At 43.8% G+C, this 25,449-nt stretch overlaps 1 protein-coding gene across 1 annotated transcript in view; it reads left to right on the top strand.

Annotated features, from left to right (window-relative positions):
- Window positions 1–25,449, top strand: part of FBN1 (fibrillin 1) — a 229,298-nt gene that overhangs the window by 10,137 nt on the left and 193,712 nt on the right. Inside the window, exon 4 of the mRNA XM_032232926.1 lies at window positions 84–179. Coding sequence (XP_032088817.1) covers window positions 84–179 — 96 coding nt within the window. The remainder of the gene's footprint in view (window positions 1–83; window positions 180–25,449) is intronic.

Raw genomic sequence — 25,449 nt, 5'->3', positions numbered from 1 at the left:
AAAAATTGTGAATGGGCATTGATGATGAAAACCCAAGTTCTCTTAGCCTCTTGTTGACTTTTTGTTGTTTGCTCCACTTGCAGCTGTTTGTGAAAATGGATGTCTGAATGGAGGAAGGTGTGTGGCACCAAACAGATGTGCCTGCACGTATGGCTTCACGGGACCTCAGTGTGAAAGAGGTAGGTGGGAATTTCCATTTTTTTAATTAAAACAGTAGAAAACTCTCTATAAACTGTCTTGGGGGCCCAGGAAAGCCATGGGCAACCAAGAGGAGGTGCACAGGAACGAAAAGGTTTGATTTGTTGTTTTAAATGGATGACGTTCGCTGGTGGGGAGGAGGCTTAATAGGTTTTTAGAAGACTGCATGTGTAGTGGAATGTGGTCTGGATTCTGAGGAGGGAGGGGCTGCCTTCCAGAGGACCAAGAGACAGTGAAGCTTAGAGAATTGGGTTAAGCCAGGGGTTGGCGATCTTAAGCACTCAAAGAGCCACAAAGGTCCTAACCAAAACCCCTCAATTCTGGAGCCAACCGGAAGTCCTGTTTCCCCACCATAGAGTCTCTTCCTAGCGTCCTTTTTGGCAACATCACATTCTACTCCTTACTATTCCCCCTCCCAATTCCCCACTAATGAAACAGCATAGTAGAAGAGAACATTAGTGTGGCAGGCCAAAGATCCAGAAAGGAACATGACTGCAGGCCTGACACTCACGACATTTCAATGTTTGCACACCAGTCTGTGAACTCACAAGAGTGAAATTTTGCCCCCAAACTCTCAAGGTTGTGTCAACTCATGAATCTTCAGCTCGTTTTTTTTAAAAATTCTTTCCCATCTAATAAATGGTTGAAAATATATTTATATCTACCCAGTTTCCCTGAAAATAAGACCTCCCCGGATAATGAGCCCAATTTGGCTTTTGAGCGCATGCGCTAAAATAAGCCCTCCTCTGAGTCCTTCAGGATTGGGCGGCATACAATTCCATTAAAATTCAAATTCAAATTGAAAATACTGCAACACAGCAGCAGCCATGAGGTGACCACGCTCGCCTCCTCCTGAATCTCAAAAATAATAAGACCTCCCTGAAAATAAGGCCAAGCACTTATTTCGGGGGTCCAAAGAAAATAAGACCCTGTCTTATTTTCAGGGAAACATGGTACCTATCTGTATCCATTAGTAGGATGACTGAAAAGTGACATCAAATCTGATCTGATGGGAGAATGGAGCACAGGAGGGATTGAAAATGGGCCAAACATGATCAGATACTGCAGAGGAAAAAAAAATGAAATGTATTCCTTTATTACATTTCACATTTTATGATGAATTGTGAAAGCTAGCTAATAAAAGAAATATAGTCACGTACATTTCAGTTCTCTGTTTAATATACATAAACGTCTTGGAGAAATTTTTTTTTTGGCAGACAGGATTATATTTAAGTGCTAAAGTTACTGTCTATTCTGCCTGACGTCTCAAAGTTTGTTTTGTCTAGTTTTGGTGGAGATCATCTTCTGTAAAACGTAGAAGGGTTTTGTTATCAGTTTTGTGAACTTTTCCCACGGGTCGCCATAGCAACTCACACAGCTGTTTCCAGATGAGACCATGACTCCACTTACTGGCTATACAGAATACGCTCGAAGGGAATTAAATCCAGTTTAATAGCATTTGGACAGAGAGAGTAACAATAGCTGTTGAATTGTAATTGTCATGTGGCTGTCTTCTTGACGATAACGTGTTTTAATTGGAACAAAATGCGCTCATCCAGGGTATGAAAAACTCATAGAGTAGGTGATATGTTCAGTCACGTATATATCTTCCTTACTCCAGTTCACCTATATCTAGTATCTGTCCGTCCATCTCCCTACATCCTCCCTCTCCGCCCTCTCTCTAATCATCTCTCTCTGTCCATCCATCCATCCTCCTATTTCATCCATCCATCCATCCATCCATCCATCCATCCATCCATCCATCCGTATCTGTGATCTCTCTTCTCTGTGTCTCTCTCTCTCTGTTTCTCTATTTCTCTCTATCTCTAATCATCTATTTCTGTCTGTCCATCCATCATCTGTCTGTCTGCCTGTCTGTCTGTATCTACCATCTCTCTCTGTGTGTCTCTGTCTCTGTCCCTCTGTCTCTGTCTTTGTCTCTGTCTGTCTGTCTGTCTGTCTCTCTCTCTCTGTATCTCTAATCATCTATTTCTGTCTGTCCGTCCATCCGTCCATCCATCCATCCATCCATCCATCCATCCATCCATCCATCCATCCATCCATCCATCTATCTATCTTACCCTCTTGTAGCCTAAACTGATTTTTTCACTGTGCATGAAATCCGTAGAATTAGATCCAACATTATCATTATGCTCTATGGTAAAAATAAATGATTACCCAAGTAGTAAATGCACAAGGTGATAAAATACAACAATTTATGTTACCTTCTGCCACAAAGTGGGACTATAACAAACGCTTCCCCAGTGGAAATAGAGACAGATATCTTTATGTTTGACTCTAAACAGAATATTTTGTGAAATTAACTTGTATGGGCAACAACTGACACTAGCATTTCTGATGTTGAGCAAGGCAGTTAAGTGACTCACACCCGATTTTACCACCTTTTTTGTTTGGCCATGGTTGTTAAGCGAATCACTTGTTAAGTCAACCATGCCTCTTTAAGCAAATTTGGCTTTTCCAGTTGACTTTTCTTGCCCGAAGCTGGCTGGGAAGTTCATAAATGGGGATCATGTGATTCCTGCAGCCATTGTACATAGATCCCAGGTGCCAAATTTTGATCATGTGACCTCGGTTGTAAGGGCGAGGCCTGGTTGTAAGTCGCATCTTCAGTGCCGTTGCAACGGTTACTAAATGAACGGTCGTAAGTCAAGAACTACCTGTACAAAGGAAGATAAATTTTATCTTTCCTGACAGTTGGAACAGTTCATCAGTGGAATAACTTGCCTCCAGAAGTTGTAACACTGGAGGTTTTTAAGAAGAGATTGGACAACCATTTGTCTGAAATGGTGTAGGGTCTCCTGCCTGAGTAAAGGGGTTGGACTAGAAGACCTCCAAAGTCCCTTCCAACTCTGTTATTCTATTCTACTTTGGAATAATTATTTGTAGATGCTTCTTATATATGTCTTATCTATTCCTTAAGTTGGCCTGTGTGTGTTTTCTCGGCAAGGGGTGGGCTTCAAATTTTTTTAGCAAGGGGTTCTCTGCCCAGTTGCTGGGTGGGTGTGACCATGTGGGTGTGGCCTAGTCGGCCTACTGCACCACAGCAGGGGTTGTGATGGTGCTTTTGCCCTCCCTGGGCTCCAGCGGTTTTCCTCCAGCCTCTGGGAGGGCAAAAATGGCATGCCCAGGCTCTGGAGGCTCTCTGGAGGCTGAAAACGGGCCCGTTTCTGGCCTTCCCAAAGTTCTGGTAGGCCCGGTTTTTCACCCTCCCTAAGACTCCGCACGCGCCTTGCATTTATTTGCATCTAAAACGGGCCATGTGGGGACTCCTGAGAGGGGAGGGGAGGGGTGGGTGGGGCCAGCCAGGAGTTGGATTTGGGAGTTCTCCAAACTGCACAGAATCTTAGCTAGACGTTCTCCCGAACCCCTGCCAACCCCCAGCAGCCCACCCCCGTAATCTCGGCAGTTCGGAAGAAGTTTGTGATATCTATCTATCTATCTATCTATCTATCTATCTATCTATCTATCTATCTATCTATCTATCTATTATCATCTATCTATCTATTATCATCATCTATCTATCTATCTATCTATCTATCTATCTATCTATCTATTATCATCATCTATCTATCTATCTATCTCTATCTATCTATCTATCTATCTATCTATCTATCTATCATCTCTCTATCTCTCTATCATCTATCTATATCTATCTATCTATCTATCTATCTATCTATCTATCTATCTATCTATCTATCTATCTATCTATCTATCTATCTATCTATCTATCTATTTTCTTCTGTAGAAAGTTGAGGCCTAGCGGCATTTCCAGGCCGTTTCCTTTTTTTCTCTGGAAAGGATCCACCTTGGAATCGAGTCACTTCAAATATTAAAAGAGTGTGGCATCTGCTTTCTTGGTGCGCATACTTCATGTACAAAGAGTGTCTGGTTTTCCTTCACAGTGTCTGCCTGTTCAGCTTGTAGGAAGTTCTATTTTGACACTCCCTCCACCCAAATTCTGATCGTAACAAATGCAAAACATTTTTAGAAAACGCAGGTTTCTGCCAGCTGCTGAGGAAATCTGTTGACTGCTTTTTAAGCGAATGAATTCCTCTATATCGGAATTGCACGATAAGTAAACATACTCACATTTTCATCCTTCTTAAACTTTTTTTTAATTACTATCCAAAGTACTTTGACCAAGTGTCAAAGTAGGGCCAAAGGAGCTGAAATGCTCCTCTTGTCTTACATACAATTCTAGGGTTTATTTTTCATATAACTTGATATATCTGTTTGTGGAAAAGTTTACATTATTTGATGTTTCCTTTCCATGATAATTGAGCCTGAATGGAAAGCAAATAATAACATGTAGATAAAAATACTAATTATTTCCACAATCTTAATCTTGTGTTTAAATTGGTATTCGAACAGAGTTGTTGGCCAATGTTGAAATCCTACTTTTTTAAAGAACTGTTTTTTTCAAGAACTTTTTGACTAATAATGCAATATTAATATTGACGTGATATTAATATTATGATGTGAATGATGTATCCTTTGGCTTGGCATAGCAAAAAGTCTCCATATGTTTTTGTTTTTCCCAGCCTTTTATTTAAATTTTCCCTTTTTGTTGAAATTGGTGAAAATAAAAGTGATTATATAGTGCTACATCCTTTTTCCTTTCTTTGGTGTACAGATAGTCCTCAACTTATGATCACAAAGGAGCCTAAAATGTCTGTGGCTGAGAAATATAATTGTTGAATGAATTGCACCCCATTTTGTGACCTTTTTGGCCAAAGTCGTTAAGCAAATCACTGCAATTATTAAGCGACTGGTGCAGTTGTTGCTTCCCTCATTAACTTTGCTTGTTTTCTGTTAAGATGCAGCCTGTTGTGCCTTAAAATGGCTTCTACTGTAGTGCCATAAAATGGCTTCTACTGTTCAGGGCAGTGGAGTTGCCATAGTAATGGCTTCACAGTACTCCACATGGGGGCTCCCTCTGGTAAGGGGGAAAATCCAACATTAGAAATTATGTTTGGTCCAAAATGTCTCCCCCTATAAATAAATACCTGGGCAATGCTGGGTTATCAGCTAATAGTTTTATACATCGTATTTTCAAAATGTTGACTTTCCTCTTGGTATAGATATAAAGAAGACATTTCTAGACAAAATACAGGGTCATCAGAGTAAAATGTGCATCCCTTCAACCACAGTTCTTTTAAATTTCAGCGGATTCTTCATTTGAAGCAAACATCTCCTGCTTTGGTGGCCCAAATGCACGTGTGAATTTTCTCCTAGTTCTCCAAACTCATTAGTGTAGATTCAGTCATTTGCACGGGGCAGTGAAAACGCTGGTGTGTTTGGGACTTGTGCCTCTTTTCAACTTGGGGAAATAACAGTCTCACTCTGCCTTGAAAACACCGGACTACGATTTTATATAATTGCAATGTTATTCTGCATGCCAGTCAAGATTTCTCCAGAGTGGAAGAAATGAGCATTTGAGGAGGAAAAAAACACCCTAATTTTTATAGCAAACATACTTCTGCTTCCACTTAATCCTAGGGATATGTTGTTTAGCCTCCTTTCAATTTCTTTTGTGATGCTTGTTAAATTTGTCACTGGGATTATAATGCAGAGAGAGAGAGAGAGAGAGATAGGCCTAAATAAGGTATATGAAGACACACACGTATGCTTAGCTATGCCTGGATTTGTATTTCGTGCCAAGCCGTGATTTTTAACTAATACTGGAGTTGAGTTGAAGTCCGGCTAAACTTAAAATTGCCAAGATTGAGAAACATTCTTCTCAGCCAGGGGTGTCAAACTCAAGGCCCGTGGTCCAGATGTGGCCCACGGGGGGCTTAGAGCTGGCCCACGGGGCTGCCCTGGAAACAGCAAAGGACTGGCCCGCAGTGTCCCTGTCAGCAAAAGTGGAGCTCGGGAGGGACATGCACAGCAGAGGTGGGTGAGCTGAACCGGTAGTGTATGCCTAGGTTGCCGGAACCGGCAGTGACCCAGGCCTGCCACGGCCTCCAAACCGGTTCTCCAGTTGGTGCAGCATGCCCCCCCCCATTTTTTAATGCTCTGAGCATGCACAGACATATTTATAAGCAACTGTCCATGCCCACGCATGCATAGTTGCTTATAAATTGCACAAACACAGGACTGGCAGTAATGCCGGCAGCAACGGATGCCAGGTGCATGGTCCATGCCAGGCTCTGCTTTCAGCCATAATGATTTCCTCAAGCCTCTGCCAGGGTAAACGGAGCTTGGGGGGGGGGGGTTAGTGGGGGTGCGTCTGTGGCCTTCCTGAGCTTCGGTTTTGCTGGCTGAGGGCTACCAAAGCAAACTAAAAAGAAAACAAAAACATTTGAGCATGCAAGAAGGGACGGGAAAGGAGAAAGAGGAATGGGGGGAAAAAAGATGGGAAGATGGGAAGAGAGCAAGGAAGGAAAAATAAGGAAAGAGGGAAATAAGGAAGAAGAAAAGAGAAGGAAGAGCGAAGGAAAAAGAAGAAGGAAGGAAATTATGATGAGAGAGAGAGAGAGGGGAGGGGTCTGTGGGAAGTCCTGCCTTAGCACTTGGCTGCCACAGGCGCCCCTGAAATGAGCTGGCCATGCCCACCCTGGCCACGCCCACCCACACCCTGGCCACCCCCCTCCCCATAGCTTAAACACAACCCTGATTCGGCCCTCAATGAAACCGAGTTTGACACCCCTGTTCAAAACTATAATATGGTTTGGAAAAAAAAATACTGGCATGTACCGGCTTAGTATTACATTCATATCAAACCATTTGGACTTCGCTAATCCATGGTTTAAAAACTATGGCTGGCATGAAGTAGAAATTCAAAGCATAGCTGACAAGAAACAAAATCACGGGAGCCCAAAAAAACATCATCATCACCTTCCTCTGATGAACTTGAAGTCAACTTCATATAAAAGTCATTCTTGATAGTTCATGTAGTGACCATTCACAGCAGAGGTGGGTTGCTCCAGGTTTGGCGCGAACCAACCAAACCGGTAGTAGCGGCGGCAGGAGGCTCCGCCCACCCGCCCGGACACTTCTGAGCATGCGCAGAAGCGACGTGCATGCATGCAAGCACACAGAGGAACTCGCCCAAACCGGTAGTAAAAAAAAATTGGCAACCCACCACTGATTCAAAGTTACGACGGCACTGAAAAAACAGCGACTTATGATTTTTTATTTTTTTTTTACATTTACAACTGTCACAACATTCTCATGGTCGTGGGATCAAAATTCAGATGCTTGGCCACTGACTCCTATTGATTAAAAACTGTCTCACTGAACGACTGAAATAATGGGCGCATATTATGGTCATAGGCCGCGGACTGCCCGCTTTCCTGACTCAGAGACAGGTGACTTTAGGATTAATCTCTGAACGGCAGTCATGGAAATTGGTGCGTATCCTTGAGGAGGACGAGGGGAATTTTTATTCATTTCCAAACCATGTGTCAGGGGAAAAAAAAGGCGATTATGAGCATCATTTTAACTTTTTCAGTTGGGAAGACTTTCCAACATTACGTCGTAATGATTTGTGACATTGTAAACCTCGTCTCCTCGAGAGCTTTTTAGTCATATGAAAATAATCTAATGCTTCCAATGCTCTGCCTTGCATCAGAGCCCTGCGTGGAAACCTCAGCAGGGGGAACGCAGGCGAGAACAGGGCAGTCCGGTGTGTGTCCATTCCTAACCCCGTTGACACCCAGTGATGAAATGCGGTTGCAACCTCCTGACCTGAAATTCTGGGATTTTGTACATGAATGAATCACAGCATTACAATCGAGTCCTTGAAGGACAGAATTGGTTTCCAGATGTTGCAACTCAGGCTTCATCACCATTATCTTCAGCGCCTCCAAATCCCGTCAGTTTCCTGGGCAAGGTTTTCTGTAAGTGGTTTGCCATTGCCTCCTTCCTAGGGCTGAGAGAAAATGGTCACCATCTGGCTTTGTGTCTAAAGTGGTACTATAGCTCTTGGTCTCCCAGTTTCTAATCCCTACAATGGACTAGCTCCCATGCACCCTTCTTGTTGTTGTTAGTTGCGAAGTCGTGTCCGACCCATTGCGACTCCATGGACAACGTTCCTCCAGGCCTTCCTGTCCTCTACCATCCTCTGGAGTCTATCTAAGTTCACGTACACTGCTTCGGTGACTCAATCCAGCCACCTCATTCTCTGTCGTCCCCTTCATCTTTTGCCCTCAATCTTTCCCAGCATTAGGCTCTTTTCCAGGGAGTCCCTCCTTCTCATTATGTGGCCAAAGTCTTTGAGTTTCAGAAGATGATAGATAGATAGATAGATAGATAGATAGATAGATAGATAGATAGATAGATAGATAGATAGATAGATAGAGATAGATAGAGATGGATGGATGGATGGATGGATGGATGGATGGATGGATGATATCTAGCTTTGGTGACTCCATCCAGCCACCTCATTCTCTGTTGTCCCCTTCATCTTTTGCCCTCAATCTTTCCCAGCATTAGGCTCTTCTCCAGGGAGTCCCTCCTTCTTATTAGGTGGTGAAAGTATTTGAGTTTCAGAAGATGATAGATAGATAGATAGATAGATAGATAGATGGATGGATGGATGGATGGATGGATGGATGGATGGATGGATGGATGGATGATATCTAGCTTTGGTGACTCCATCCAGCCACCTCATTCTCTGTCGTCCCCTTCATCTTTTGCCCTCAATTTTTCCCAGCATGAGGCTCTTCTCCAGGGAGTCCTTCCTTCTCATTAGGTGGCCAAAGTCTTTGAGTTTCAGAAGATGATAGATAGATAGATAGATAGATAGATAGATAGATAGATAGATAGATAGATAGATATAGATAGAGATAGATAGATAGAGATAGAGATGGATGGATGAATGATATCTAGCTTTGGTGACTCCATCCAGCCACCTCATTCTCTGTCGTCCCCTTCATCTTTTGCCCTCAATTTTTCCCAGCATTAGGCTCTTCTCCAGGGAGTCCTTCCTTCTTATTAGGTGGTGAAAGTATTTGAGTTTCAGAAGATGATAGATAGATAGATAGATAGATAGATAGATAGATAGATAGATGGATGGATGGATGGATGGATGGATGGATGGATGGATGGATGGATGGATGGATGGATGGATGGATGATATCTAGCTTTGGTGACTCCATCCAGCCACCTCATTCTCTGTCGTCCCCTTCATCTTTTGCCCTCAATCTTTCCTAGCATGAGGCTCTTCTCCAGGGAGTCCTTCCTTCTCATTAGGTGGCCAAAGGTTGGCCATGACACCCTTAAAGCAATTTAAATGCTTATCTAAAATGCATGAAATACTCATTCGTAGATTTTCACGGGTACAGGTGTGCAGGTCTTGGCATATTCGGGTCTTTTCCTGTGTAAGATTGAGAGTATCTTGGCGATGTTTCAACGAGGTCCCACTCGCCATCTTCAGGTTCATGCTTTGCTCGCAGAAGCATGAAGCCGAAAAGACCAGCCTGAAGATGGCGAGTGAGACCTCGTCGAAACATCGCCAAGATACTCTCAATCTTCCATGGGAAAAGACCCGAATATGCCAAGACCTGCACACACACACACACACACACACACACACACACACACACACACGGCTAGGATTTAATTCAGTTAACTTCAAATCCAGCTGTGCTCATTTCTTGCAAACTTGCGTTTGAATCTACATAATCTGTTTAATACTTGGCTCAGAACAGCATTTTTTTTTAAAAAAGTTTGAAGATAGTGATGAAGGACTAGAGTTTCCTTCTTCTTTACAGGATAGGTCTGAAATAATCCAGGCAACTGGTTTTGGAAATTGCTGACTCTCCATAAGATCTGAGGAATTTCTGAGCTCTAATGGTTCATTCCGTATTTCCCCTCCCCTTGGATTCACTCTGTAAATCGGTGACAAAATTGAAGTAGGCTACACCTTCTGTAGGGACACCGTGGTTCAGTGGCTAAGATGCCGAGCTTGTCGATCAGAAAAGTCGGCAGTCCGGCGGTTCTTATCCCTAGCGCAGCGTAATGGAGTGAGCTCCTATTATTTGTCCCAGCTTCTGCCAACCTAGCAGTTCGAAAGCATGTAAAAAATGCAAGTAGAAAAATAGGGGTCACTTTGGTGGAAAGGTAACAGCATTCCGGGCACCTTCAGTCTTGAGTCATGCCGGCCACATGACATCTTTGGACAGCGCTGGCTCTTTGGCTTTGAAACGGAGATGAGCACCGCCCCCTAGAGTCAGGGACGACTAGCACATGTGCGAGGGGAACCACCTGCAGGTTGAATATCCCCTCTGAAACAAACCCTGCCTTCGTGCAATCTAAATTAATCAATGCAGAGGACTAGAGAGTGTTTTGGTATTACCTTTACTAGCCTTAGTTAGATTCGGATTGGCCTCTTGGCCAGAGAGGGGAAAGAACCTCTGTCTTGCCAAAGATTTAAAACAGCTAAGCTGGGTGGAACGTTAGTTAGTTCCCCTGATGATTTGAGAGAACAAGAACAGATTCCCAATGTTTACACTGTCTGGGTATTTGTTGATTGAGCCTCAGTAGTTTGCCTTCATTTTCTTACTGTATTGGCTGAACATCCATATACTTCTTGCTGGCGAGGATTTGGGAGACTCCCTCATCTCCCATTTACAACTTTATAGCGTGACCTCATCTTGCCTTTATACCTTCCATATCTCTTTGCTATTGCAACAATATTGTAAAACAGCAGATTAAAAAAAACTTCCCCGTTTTTTACTTCCCCGTAACCCTTTAATTCATGGTAAAGTCGGGGCGACTGGATGGAGTGAGCATTTACTCCCCGGATGCTCTTCCTGACACCAAGGGGGAGTTCACAGCAGATATTTTTTCTCTGCACTCTAAGGGAAAAAAAACATCTGCTGTTACCTAGGATTGAACTTTCAACCTTCCGAGTGGGAGGCAAACATCTTCACCCCCTAGACCACCCCACTGCTCATTAAGACAGCAGATTCTGTTTTACATAAAGAAGGAAAGCTGAAGTAAGATCATAAGCCCACTTGTGGTTTCACTTAATTAGTGCTTCCCTTAATGACCGAGTTACCAGCCTCAATTGTAGTCACTAAATGAGGAGTACTTGTACTGTAGCTTATGAAACAAGCAATGGTTTAAATAATTATCTGAACCTTGGCAACTTGTGATATTTTTTTAATGTATCCCGAAATTTTGGACATTGTAAATCCCTAAGCCAAGCTGAATTCTACTGCATCTTGATTTATGTTGGTTACAAGAAACTATCCACATAACTCTCTGTGGCGATTATATAACCCCCACCCTAATTTGTTAATCACCAAATCAGATTTTTTGTTCTGTTTTGCAGTAAGGTTGAACATTACAAGGCATTGCAGGATGAATGAGAATTTTTGCAATGAAGACACTCCCATGGGTCTGTTAGGATTGGTCTGCTTTCTCCTTGATATTTTGTTAGGAACCCACAAAAAGATATAAAGCTGATGAGACAATGTTGAAAGAAATATCCATCTGGGTTCAGTTCCAAGTGGGGATAAAGACACTGGAAACATTGGAGGCTGATTGGAAAGATGGTTTATTGGTGGACAGGACCCCATGGGTTTGAAGTCTTGATGCAGCTGACCTCATGGAGTGGAGACTGAGTGTTATTTATACCCTCTCTTGCACCTTGCCCTTGAGCTTCCTGTTCCTGTGGCAAGAGCTTGTATTCTATTGGTTGCTGTCATACTCCCATGGAGCTATGCAGCAGTCATAGCTCTCACGTTGTAGGTTTTCTGAGTCAAGCTTGGTTGAAACTTGGGCTGATGCCATGCAGTTCCTACTGTGGCTGAATGGCTCTGCCCTGAAGGATAATCCCATCATCCTGGAGCTGAAGGCCTTTTGTCTTGTAGATAGGCTGGCCCAGTCCTGCTGGGGCTATTAAGAAAGGTGGGAGCTGCTTTCCAAGAGCACATTTCTCCTTTAGGGAAATATAATATTCTGCCTTTTATAATATTTCCCAAAGTATTTCATTCTTCTAGGAGAGTGGTGGGTGCTAGCTTTCACCAACAGTTGACTGTCAGATAAATGAGCTTGTAGATCAGAAAGGTCGGCAGTTCGATGGTTTGAATCCCTAGTGACGCATAATGGAGTGAGCCCCCAATACTTGTCTCAGCTTCTGCCAACCTAGCAGTTCGAAAGCATGTAAAAAATGCAAGTAGAAAAATAGGGACCACTTTAGTGGGAAGGTCACAGAATTCCATGCGCCTTCGGCGTTGAGTCCTACCGGCCACATGACCCCGGAGACGTCTTTGGACAAGCGCTGGCTCTTTGGCTTTGAAACGGAGATGAGCACCGCCCCCTAGAGTTGGGAACGGCTAGCACATAGGTGCGAGGGGAACTTTTACCTTTTACTTATGAGGCATCATTCAAAATTAATCGGTGATTTAACCTGTTGCCAAACCTTAATGAAAAAAAAAAATACCTTCACTCATCTCAATACGAATTAAGCCATGCTGGGGAAACCAGGGCTTTACACATAAAAGATCAGGGTTTATGATCTATATTATCCCTGTAACAAAACTATTTATATGTAGCCTTTTAATGCTTTTAAGTCTTGGTGATGTGGTTTGGAGTTTAGCCAGGTGTTCGCTTTTGAACCATTCATTCTTCTGTTGATTACAGTAGACTTAAAAGTGGGTGGAGTCCCTTTGGTTGACCTCCAAAGAAATTGAGTAAGAATTGACCCAACGTTCAGACTGTATGAATAAACTATTCTTTTTGTGAAGAAATTGATGTTTATGGGGGTGTCCCGGAGTTCACATCCCTCTGTTTTCCCCTTCTCCTCCTCTCCCAACTCCCAAATGTTTTGAACATGCTCAGCTGCTCCATTATACCTCTTAATTAAGCAAACACCCCAGAGAGCCTATTAGATAAATTCACAATGCTGTGAATTTAAAAGAACTTTTCATTCAAATGCCTTGAAACAGCTGTTCAGAAATTTTAAGTCGAAATCTCCTCCCTCCCCCCCCCGTACAGGTAGTCTTTGACTTATGTCTGCAGCTGAGCCCAAAATTTCCGTCGCTAAGGGAAACATTTGCTAAGGGAGTTTTGCTTTTTTGACCTTCCTTGCCGCCGTTGTTAAGCGAATCACTGCAGTCGTGAAGCTAGTAACCCGGTTGTTAAATGAATCTGGCTTCTCCATGGACTTTGTTTGTTGCAAAAAGTTGATCACATGATGCCGGGATGCTGCAACCGTCATAAATATGGGTCAGTTGCCCAGGGTCTGAATTCATGATCATGGGGATGCTCCAATGGTCATAAGTGTGAAAAATGGTCATGTTGCTTTTTTAAATGCTGTTGTAACTTCAAATGGTCGCTAAATGGATGTTGAGGACTACCTCTGGTAGCCCCAAGTGTAAGCATAGAGAAATTAATGAGAGCAGATTCCAAAAGGTTTTGTCTTTCCCAAATATCCAAAGTGTGTCAATTTGTTGTGACTTTGGTCTCCATTAAAGCCGGACTCCTGAGTAAATTCACAATAAATTCACCTTTGCAAGCCTTTTAAATGCTTTGCCTTCTGCCTGAAATACTCTTTAAAACAGAGGGTACCAGGGGTGGGTTCCTGCCAGGTGGAACCTCTTCTATAGAAGAGGTTCCACAAATCTACAGTGCTGTTTAGAACCGGTTCCAGCTCCCGCCCCCGCCCGTCCGCACATCATCAAGATGAAGAGCGAGAGGAGGAATTCTGGAGTTGAAGTCCACTAGTCTTAAAGCTGCCAAGTTTGAACACCCCTGTGGGTTTTTTTCTAAAGGGTTAGGGGTTCAAGGGTCTGTAACTTGACAGCTTTAAGACTTGCGTGCTTCAAATGCCAGAGTTCCTGAGCCAACATTTTGGTTGCTAAGCAAGAGTGTTGTTAAGTGAGTTTCACCACATTTTACAAGTTGGCCACTCCCACCTGGCCACATGGCTGGCAAGCCACTCCCACAGAGCAGGCCACACCTACAGAAGAGGTTCTAAAATTTTTGAAACCACCACTGGATGCTACGTACATCAGCTCTTACCTAGGGAGAAGTGACAAAGTTCATGGCCCACCTCAACCTTAATAATTTGATACTACCGGTAGTCTTAGCATAGTTCATTAGTGACTGTTAACTGTTGCAAGAGTGCTGAAAAAGTGACTTATGACCATTTTTCAGTGCCCAGGAGTCATGTGATCCCATTTTGTGACTTTCTGGCAAGCCAAGTCAGTGGGGGAAGCCACCGTGTTACTAATTTAACAACTGCAGGTGATTCACTTAACAACGGTGGCAAGAAAGGCCGTAAGATGGAGCAAACTCACTTACAACAGTCCTCACTTAGCAGCAGAAATGTTGGGCTCAATTGTGGTCGAAGTCAGGTCTACTTGACTGAAGGAGAAATTAGGAATCTGCTGGTTTGTTATAGGTTTCTTAAAAATATACATTGTATTGGTTCAAATCCCTTGTTTAAACAGAATGGCTGTACTGAAAAACAGGAGAGAAACAACAGTAATACCTGAAGCATTTTTTTTGCCCACCAGTGATAAAAATATTAATTGCAATTTTAGCTTTCCTTTTTTGTTTGTTTGCATTACTTTTTAAAATGGTTACTTGATTGTTCTGACCCCCCCCCATCCGTACGGTGAGTCACGGCCGACACAAGATTACTGCTAGACAGTTATTCACAGTAAATTAACACACCAACAAGATTTTGGCAGCAACCCAGACTTCCACAGATAAGAAATACGAGAGCTTCTCCAGCTTTAGTATATTAGTTGTGTCCTGCAAACAGCCTCCTCCCAAAGTCTCTTCTTATATACTCTCTTGGGAGGAGCCTAATCACAACCACGTGGCCCCAATTATCTTCTGTATCTCCGTAGTTGCTGTCGGGCGCTTATCTGCCTGTCTTTGCCTGGCGTCCGGGACCAACTTCCTTAGCTCCTCCCCACTGCTCCAGAGCCTGACGTCAGGGACAAACTCCCTTTGGCTTTCACCGTGCTCCATGCTCAGGCGCCTCCTGGTGGCCAACCAGCCTCTCTGGTCCCTGCTCGGAGTCTGAACCCTGTCCAAGGTCCTCCACATCTTCCAGAGTCGACTCATAGGGTCCCTCGCTAGTGGAGTCTGTTTGCAGCTCCAACGGCACCTGCTGGGCCACCACACTTGATTATGAGAGCCACTTATGAGAGTAGTAGTTAAGGTAACAGGTTAGCAACTGGGAGACCGTGAGTTCTAGTTCTGCTTTTGGGTGACCTGGGCCAGTCATACTCTCTCTACCCTAAGAAGAAGACAATGGAAACCACTTCTGAAAAATGTTGTCCAGAAAAGTGCAGAGATTTGTCTCCGGGTGTCAAACTTCCGACTATGTTTGATGGACATCGTTTATGAAATCCTTTGAGCTGCAAACTGAATTCAGTTGCATTTTTTTGTCTTATCGGTATCTTTTGGGCAAGCCGAACTTAATTTCTTTCTCGGTTGTCTGCCTTCCTTTCGGTGTTGCAAAGCTGCCTTCATAAAAGTGCACCTTTCTCTGCAGACGGGCACGGGAGACTCTAATGAATTGAAAACTAATTAGGCTATCTAATTGATTTTGCATGAGTTGTCCTAAGGAATGTGCCTTGCACAGCGCACACAGACAAAAAATTCTCATGAATAATTCTCAGTGGTTGTGATTAGAAATTAACAACTAGCTACTCGGCTGATATTCAAAATGGGGAATGATATGGGGGGGGGGGTAATAGGAGAGAAGATATATGCTAATACCTTTGTAAATAAAACATATGAGAACAGTTGCAGGAACTGGGAATGGCTAGTTTAATGAAAAGAAGGACCAGGGAGACATGATAGCAGTGTTCCAATATCTCAGGGGTTGCCATAAAGAAGAGGGAGTCAAGCTATTCTCCAAAGCACCTGAGGGCAGGACAAGAAAGCAATGGGTGGAAACCAATCAAGGAGAGAAGCAACTTAGAACTAAGGAGAAATTTCCTGATAGTTAGAACAATTAATCAGTGGAACAACTTGCCTCCAGAAGTTGTGAAAGCTCCAACACTGGAAGTTTTTAACAAGAGATTGGACAATCATTTGTCTGAAGTAATGTAGGGTTTCCTGCCTAAGCAGTGGGTTGGACTAGAAGACCTCCAAGGTCCCTTCCAATCCTCTTATTCTAAATTCTTTACAAACTTCAACCAGTGAGGAAAAAACCTTAGCAGAGAAAGTTTTCAGAAAGTTTCCTTATGGCATTGATGTTTTATCTTCCTCTGTCGTTCTAGCCCTCTTAGCCGATATATTTTTCTACTTCCTCAGTTTTTTCCATTACAGGTGGAAAATGTACGACCACAAATGTATGTTGCTGAGTGAGAAATTTGCTAAGTGAGTTTGCCCATTTACGACTTTCCTTGCCAGATCTGTTAAGTGAATCACTGCAGCTATTAAAATGGTAATAAGGTTGTAAAGTGAATCTGGCTTCCCCATCTGCTTGTCAGAAGGTCACAAAATGAGGATAACATGACCCCAAGACATTGCAACCGTCATAATATGAATCAGTTGTCAAGCATCCGTATGTAAATCATGTTATAAGTGTGAAAATGGTCCTAATTTACCCTTTTCAGTGATATTGTAGCTTTGAGCCATCACTAAATGAACTATTATAAGTTGAGGACTATCTGTAAAGTACCAGGAGGGTGAATTTGGGGGAAAAAGAACATACAAAGAAACACATGCAATTCCTAGCTACACAGCCAACATTTAATATTTATTTTTGCAGTTAGAGACTGTGCATTTCTGAATGAAATCTTGTTTGAATAATCTGGGGGGCCTTTGAAGTTTGAAATTGCAATCTACTTTTTCAATTGCAACGTGTGCTCCCATAAAATTTTGCACTTTATAAGCACACGGAAAAAGACAGAATGGACTGAAATGAGTTACATAAATATGCAAATATATTAGGTAAAACTTTCTTGAACCTGTTACTTGACTTGGCTTGGAAGGCTGGGAATTTTTAAGAGCTGGTCCCAAGGCTGTTTTAATGTCTCCAAAGTTCCACCCAAGGCTTAAATGCTGATGTTCTGTGCTCATATTAAGTGGAATCAGTTATGAGCAGCTCCATTGCACCATCAGCTCCAGATGTTGCACATATTTATCCTGGTACACTGAAATAATTGTCATGGCAACGGATGAAAAACTGTTCTTCTTTTGAATGTGTCAACACGTGCCTTGTTTTTGAGTTAGAACAAGGTTTCTGGATTTGGCACCGGCTAAAACATCTGTTGGCTTGACCAGCAGAGTCACTCAGTCTCTTGGCAGGATATGGGAATTTTTGTGACTGACAAATTTGACTTCATTTGCTCCTTCAAACCTGATCCACCACATCCAGTCCCAGCCATCTTTTGAAATGTCTCAGAATAACAGAGTTAGAAGGGACCTTGGAGGTCTTCTAGTCCAATCCCCTGCTTAGGCAGGGAAACCCTACACCACTTCGACAAATGGTTATTCAACATGTTCTTTAAAAACTTCCAGTGTTAGAGCATTCACAACTTCTGGAGGCAAGTTGTTCCACTGATTAATTGTTCTAGCTGTCAGGAAATTTCTCATTAGTTCTAAGTTGCTTCTCTCCTTGATTAGTTTAATCTCCTTGATTAGTTTACACCCATTGCTTCTTGTCTGCCTTCAAGTGCTTTGGAGAATAGCTTGACTCCCTCTTCTTTGGGGCAGCCCCTGAGATATTGGAACATTGCTATCATGCCTCCCCCTACTCCTTCTTTCATTAAACTAGATATACCCAGTTCCTGCAACCATTCTTTATATGTTTTAGCCTCCAGTCCCCTAATCATCTTTTTTTAACTCTTTTTTATTGAAAATTTGAAAACAAAATTTTTACAATATTACCTCCCTCCCCCTATCCTCCCCACCCAAAGCCCCCCAACCTCCCACCCCGACTTCCAGAACCAATACAGGGTAAAATCTTAACAAATATTCTAAAATAAACTTGAAAAAAAAAAGTTAGTATCATCTTTCATTTGAGCTTTAACTCCTCTTTGCTCCCCTAATCATCTTTGTTGCTCTTCTCTGCACTGTTTCTGTGGGTGTGGCTTGGTGGGCGTGGCAGGGGAAGGATACTGTAAAATCCCCGTTCCCTCCCGATCAGCTGGGACTCGGGAGGTGGAGAATAGATGGGGGCGGAGCCAGTCAGAGGTGGTATTTACCAGTTTCTCCAAACTACTCAAATTTCCGCTACCGGTTCTCCAGAACTGGTCAGAACCTGCTGGATACCACCTCTGTACCACACCATCCTATGGTTAACTTGGTTTCTGGTTTAGCTTCAGGGTTTGGAGCTGGCTTGAGCACAATTTTCTTCAAGCAAACAGCGTTAAACAAGGCAAAGTAAGAATTAACATCCTCGGTAGCTTTGGTGTGTCTGCCTTAATTTTAGCTACGACACTACTTTTCGATTGTGTTCCAGGAACTACCTTGTGTCTCTGTTCTTTTCTGCCCGTGTTTTGTGTTGCTGTGCATTGTCATCATCACCATACCACGAAACAGTAACGACGGCTGTGGCGGCGTAGTCAAAGGCTGATTGCACAAGTTGAGATTCTAAAGTGTCTTAATCTCTGTGACAAAATCAATTTTATGACTGAGTTCAAGTACTACTAGCATCCAGCATGAATGCTTCCCCTTGAAAGTTTGGCACACCCTCTTATAATTATGCCTGGGGTGGCTGTTTGCAGCGATATGATGGCAGTCTCTAAGATCTGCATAGTTGGTTTCCATTGAGAGCCATTAAATAGCTTGGCCAACTGTTGTGGAATCAAAATGCTCTTTTTGTGATTAAAGATCGATATTCCTTTATGAACAGATGGCTGTTTATCATTCCAGAGACTTAGGACTTCTCTTAGAATTGCCTTTCAGGCAGTGGTGGGTTCCTACCAGTTCGCACTTATTCGGTAGAACCGGTTCGTCAAATCTACAGACTCGGTTAGAAAGGTCCCACCAGTGGACCCGGAAAGCAGGCCACACCTACAGAAGAGGTTCCAAAATTTTTTGAAACCACCACAGACACACACACACAGAGACAGACAGACAGACAGACAGACAGACAGACTCACACAGAGAAAGAAAGAGAACGGAAGAAAGAAATAAATAAAAAAGAAAAAAAAGAAAAAGTGAGAGAGAGATGAAAGAAAAAAAGGAAAAAGGGATAGAGAGACAAAAGGAAGGAGAGAGAGAGAGAGAGAGAGAGAGAGAGAGAGGGAGAACACATGGCCGACAAGCCACTCCCACCAGGTCACATGGCCGGCAAGCCACTCCCACAAAGGAGGCCACACCCTCAGAGTAGGTTCTAAATTTTTTGAAACCCACCACTGCTTTCAGGGCAAAATGGCCGAAAGAATTGGGCTTTGGAGTGGCTACATTAGCTGCTGTTCTCTTAGCTGTGCTAAGCTGATATACAGTCATTTCTTTGATTCCGTGTGTTATGTGAACCCAAGTGTTGTGAAGTTACTTCACAAACTACAGTGTGTTGTGGCCCGCTGGTGGCCAGTGGAACTGGCAGCAGAGTCAGAGTGTGAGGAGGTTGGGGAGGAACATGGGCCAGTCCTGGGGGTTGAGGAAAACTCAGACGAGGGCTCTGCGTCAGAGGTAGAGAGGGAGCTAGACAGCAGTGAGGCAGAGGAACTGGAGCCTGTTCCCAGTGTGCACATGGGCAGAGATGCCAGAAGACAAGAACAAACTAAGAAAGCAGGGTTGACTTAGGAATAAAGCCACACCTTGGAGGTGATTGGCCCCTTGCATAGGAAAAAAAGATGAACGAATGAGGGGTCGGCTTTTGCAGGAAACAATTCATTCGGTCGGTCGGTTCAAGAGTGGAAAGTTCTGTGTGTGACTTTAAGAGACATCCATAGTTTGTGATTTCACTTCCAAAATACATGTTATTCCTTTCTGGGTGGTTATTCTGTTCATCTGTCCAAGTACAAACAGAACGATTTTGCACTCTACGTAAAAGAATGTTTATTAGTGATCAGAATCCTATGTGTGCTGATTTTACATTTTAAAAGCTACATTCAGCAAGGAGGAGTCGAGGCAAGTATAACTTTGCAGTGTGAGGGTTTTTCCCCTCCTTAATGAAGATCTCAGGACGTCGATTAGATTCTAAAATGTAATAGATACTGTATGGCATTTGGGAAAGTATTTGTGTCTTTTCTTCTGTTCAGTATTATTTTTTGTGATGGAAAAGAGGGAGGGGTGGGCTGCTACAGATTCGCCCGGGCTCAGGAGAACCCGTAGCTAATGTTATGGCCAGTTCCGAGAATCTACAAATCCCACCCTGACTGGCCCTTCCCACCCCACCCTATCCCTCCCCCCCACATGCCCCTCCCCTCCCATCCCAGGAGTCTCCATGTGACTTGTTTTGGATGCGAGGTACAGTATTTTTCGGACTATAAGATGCACTGGAGTATAAGATGCACCAAGATTTTGAAGAGGCAAATTTAAAAAAAGTTTTTGGACTCTGCGGGCCTCCCAAACCCTCTGCACAGCCCATTTTTGTGAAAAATGGGGCATGCGAGAGTTTGAGAGTCTTGCAAAGTGCTTCTGGGGTTGAGCCCCCCTGAAAATGAGCAATAAGCGGTCTATTTTTTGAAAAAAACAGGCACATTTTTTTGCAAAAAACAGGGCATGCATAGATTTGGGAAGGTTTATAGAGTGCTCCTGGGGGCTGAAGGGGGGCAAAAATGAGCAAAAACAGCCTCCAGGAGCACTTTGCAGGCCTCCCAAATGCTCTGCGTGTCCATTTTTGTGAAAATGCATGGAGGCGGGGTTTCGGAGGCCAAAAATGCTGTATTCAGTGTATTCAGTGTAAACCCACATTTTCACCCTCATTTTTGGGGGGGGGGAAGGTGCGTCATACTCCAAAAATATGGTAAGTGCAGGGCCCACACAGAGGCTCAGGGAGGGGGGAAAAAACAGGCCTTCCAGAAGGCCTCTGGAGCCTGGAGGGAGGCAGTTTTTGCCCTCCCAGAGGCTCGAGGAAAGCCTCTGGAGCCTGGGGAAGGCGAAAATGGCCCTTCCCCTGCCGCGGTGCAGGAGGCTGACTAGGCCACACCCACCAAGGCCACGCCCACTCAGCAACCAGGCAGAGAACCCATTGCTGAAATTTTTGAAGCCCCACCCCTGAAAAGAGGGGGGGGAAAACTGTTCAAGTCATCTGGACTGCGGATGCTTATAATTGGAGAGGACAGAACTGAAAGCTTTCCTCTTTATTATAGATTTAGTTTTAAGTGTCGGATTTGAGCTCTCTCTCTCTCTCTCTCTCTCTCTCTCTCTCTCTCTCTCTCTCTCTCTCTCTCTCTCTCTCTCTCTCTCTCTCTCTCTCTCTCTCTCTCTCTCTCATGTGGATTTTGAAATGCTGTCTACGAAAATGAGCAGGAAGCCAGTTTTTTTTAATTAAAGGGAGGTCTCAGATCTTCCGCCGTGGATCACTGGGGAGATCTTTAGAAGATGCATCTCTTGTCATTCTTGAATTCGTAGCGGGAAAAAGAGCGGTATATTTCTCAACCTTTGTGAATGCTGAATGGAAGGAACTCCACTACAAGATTGAATATTGGCAATCTTAGCCAGGCCTGCTACATAATAAATTGCTTCATCGTGGTCATGGACAAAAGAATTGATATCCAAAGATTCAAAGATAAATTGACAGTGGCAGGATCAGAGGTGGGATTCAGCCAGTTTGGACGGTTTCGGCGAACCGATTATTATGATTTTGGGCAGTTCGAAGAAACTACCTTTCGCAGCAAGAGCAGACGCAAAGAGAAACAGTCGTTGCCCCGGATAGATTCATACCCTCACCACCGTCCAGACCTTCCGCACAGCCCTCAAGATCTGGCTATCCCGTCAGGCCTGGGGATAAGATCCGAACCTCGCCCCACCCGAATGCTGAATGAATGTTGTGTTTTATCGGTTATTTTTTTTATTATTCACATTTTTTTCTTTCTTGTGTTTTGTCTTACACTCCCTTCCCATTGATTGTAAGCCGCCCTGAGTCCCCTCAGGGAAAAGGGCAGCCTATAAATGTCAATAAAACTACAAACTTCAAACTAGCAGAAATGGAGAGGAGCAGGCCCCGAAAGGCTGCTCGGTCGACCCTTGCCGTGTGCCAGAAACTGCACACTGACATTTTCAACAAACCGGTTATTGAGTGGGTTGAATCCCACCACTGGTCAGGATAGTTATGGCAAGAACATGCAGACCCCCAAAAAATTTACTAGAAGGTAATGTAACAGAATGCAGTCTATTAAGTCAGAATATGCTAAAAGACTAGCTCAGACTATATATGTACAAAAAGAGGAAATTGAAATGATTAAACTGGAGACCATAAACTTGGCATGGCAGTATAAAACACAAATAATGTGTAGATACTTACTGCATGTGCATATGCACACACCTATTCTTTTCTCTCTCTCTCTCTCTGTCGCTCACGCACATCATATATTCATAATAATAAGGTAAAGGTTCCCCTTGCACATATGTGCTAGTCGTTCCCGACTCTAGGGAGCGGTGCTCATCTCCATTTCAAAGCCGAAGAGCCAGCGCTGTCCAAAGACGTCTCCATAATCATGACTAAACGCCGAAGGGGCACGGAACGCTCTTACCTTCCCATCAAAGGTGGTTCCTATTTTTCTACTTGCATTTCTTATGTGCTTTTGAACTGCTAGGCTGGCAGAAGTTTAGATGAGTCACGGGAGCTCACTCCATTACACGGTGCTAGGGGTTCGAACTGCCGACCTTTCTGATCATCAAGCTCAGCGTCTTAGCCACTGAGCCACCCTATCCCCTATATTCATAATCCTATATATTCATAAATAAAACAACAAAATTATCCCGGGAGAGATTCTTTTAAAAAAAAAAACGCAAACTTCTCTTACAGGCCGCTGTGAAACCTGTGAAAAAAGCGGGTACAATTGCTGACTTAGCATGAACACCCCAAAACGTATGGTTAATATTGAGCCTGAGCCACCTATTATAACTTGGGCTATAACGGATAACGAGGGCTGAAAGGGGAGGCTGTTTAGAGCTTGTAGTATTCCTGCACAAATTGCCGATCACAAGCTCCAATACAGCAACCCACCGGATTCTCAATAAGCCTTTGTTTTGCTGTCTGTTAAGGGCTGCAAAAAAAATAAATAAAACCCCTTAGTTAAGAGTTGTTAAGGATCTGGCAGGCAACAGCACACAAATGCCTTCGAGGTTGCGTTCAGCTTACTGGGTCACTGGTTGTACAGCCCGGGTGAGGATAATTAGTTCCAAATGGTTTGTCAGGACGATGGGTTTTTTGTGTGTAAGTATCCAGGTTGCAAATGCCTGGGAAAAACTCCCAGCTAGAGGTGGTCCAATAGATAATCAATCCATTAATTAACCCCCCCATAAGGAAACTTCGGGAAACTACACTAAAGGCTTTCTGAGCGGGGAAACTTTTTAATGCATTGTTTTAACAGCGTTCAGGGAAGTGAAGAGGTGGTGAAGAAGACCCTGAGCTTGTCGATCAGAAAGGTCGGCAGTTCGGCGGTTCGAATCCCTAGCGCCGCGTAACGGAGTGAGCTCCCGTTACAGAGCCGAGGTGGCACAGTGGTTAAATGCAGCACTGCAGGCTACTTCAGCTGACTGCAGTTCTGCAGTTCGGCTGTTCAAATCTCACCGGCTCAGGGTTGACTCAGCCTTCCATCCTTCCAAGGTGGGTAAAATGAGGACCCGGATTGTTGTTGGGGGCGATATGCTGACTCTGTAAACCGCTTAGAGAGGGCTGAAAGCCCTATGAAGCGGTATATAAGCCTAACTGCTATTGCTATTGCTACTTTTCCCAGAGTCTGTCAACCTAGCAGTTCGAAAGCACGTAAAAAAATGAAAGTAGAAAAATAAGGACCACTTTGGTTTGATTTGATTTGATTTTATTGCATTTCTATGCCGCCCTATTCCCAGAGGGACTCAGGGCGGCTCACAAACCAAGTAAGGGGCGGGGATACAAACAGGAAAAAAAGAGACAACGGACAAACAACACAACAATTTAAAAACAATCAACAGCCACACAATTCGAGCGGGGACGGGAACTCATCAGCCCCAGGTCTGTTGGAACAGCCAGGTTTTAAGGGCTTTGCGGAAAGCCTGGAGGGTGGTGAGGGTCCGAATCTCCACGGGGAGCTCGTTCCAGAGGGCCGGAGCAGCCACAGAGAAGGCCCTCCTCCGGGTGGTAGCCAATCGGCATTGGCCAGTAGATGGAATTCGGAGGAGGCCTAATCTGTGGGATCTAATTGGTCTGTTGGAGGTAATTGGCAGCAGGCGGTCTCTCAAGTACCCAGGTCCAATACCATGAAGGGCTTTATAAGTGATAACTAGCACCTTGAAGCGTATCCGAAGACGAATAGGCAGCCGGTGCAGCTTGTGGAGAATAGGTGTAACGTGAGTGTACCGAGGTGCACCCACAATCGCTCGCGCGGCTGCATTCTGGACAAGCTGAAGTCTCCGAATGCTCTTCAAGGGCTGCCCCATGTAGAGCAGGTACATGGTGGGAAGGTAAGTGCGCTCTGTGCTCCTTTGGCATTTAGTCATGCTTGCCGCATGACCATGGAGAACGTCTTCAGACAGTGCTGGCTTTGAAACGGAGTTGAGCACCCACCCACCACCCCCTAGAGTCGGGAACGACTAGCACATATGTCCGAGGGGAACGTTTACCTTTATCTTTTAACAGTGTTTAGCAACTGGAAACAATGTTAAAGGAGCAGATGTGCGTGACAAGCTGGCACTCTAGGGAAGATTTTGAGGCTCCTAAAATATTTATCTGTGCGATACAACCATCGACAACAATGGGCAAGTGGTTTTGCAGTTTTTTTAAAAAACCTACACGTTAACAGTGATTAAAATAAGCTAAACAGAACAGAACAAAAGGAAGCATTGATAAGTATAGTAAGCAAACTGACACCCTTTTGAAAAGATCTACAGAACCAGCAGTTTGATTGGCCTAATGACATCGCGGTGTCTGCACAAGGCCTTATTCATCCTTTAAGGCTGGTAACTAGAGTTCTGCGCACCAGGGGTGAAAATGTAAACATATTTAGTAGGGCAGGAGGGAACAGAAAGCATTTCTCAGGCTTAAGATGAGATATCTATTTTGCATGGAGGTTCTGATTATTTGTAAAGCACTCAGACACTTTTCTTAAGGAAATCAACCCTGGCTTTTTTGGGGGGAAGGACACATCCTGAAGCTGAAAACCCAATGTGTTGGCCACTTAATGAGAAGATAAGACTCCTGGGAAAGTA

Source organism: Thamnophis elegans, chromosome 16 (assembly GCF_009769535.1).
Source record: "Thamnophis elegans isolate rThaEle1 chromosome 16, rThaEle1.pri, whole genome shotgun sequence".
Taxonomy (NCBI): domain Eukaryota; kingdom Metazoa; phylum Chordata; class Lepidosauria; order Squamata; family Colubridae; genus Thamnophis; species Thamnophis elegans.
The sequence above is the reverse complement of the archived record's forward strand: the minus strand, read 5'-3'. Positions and strand labels throughout refer to the sequence as shown.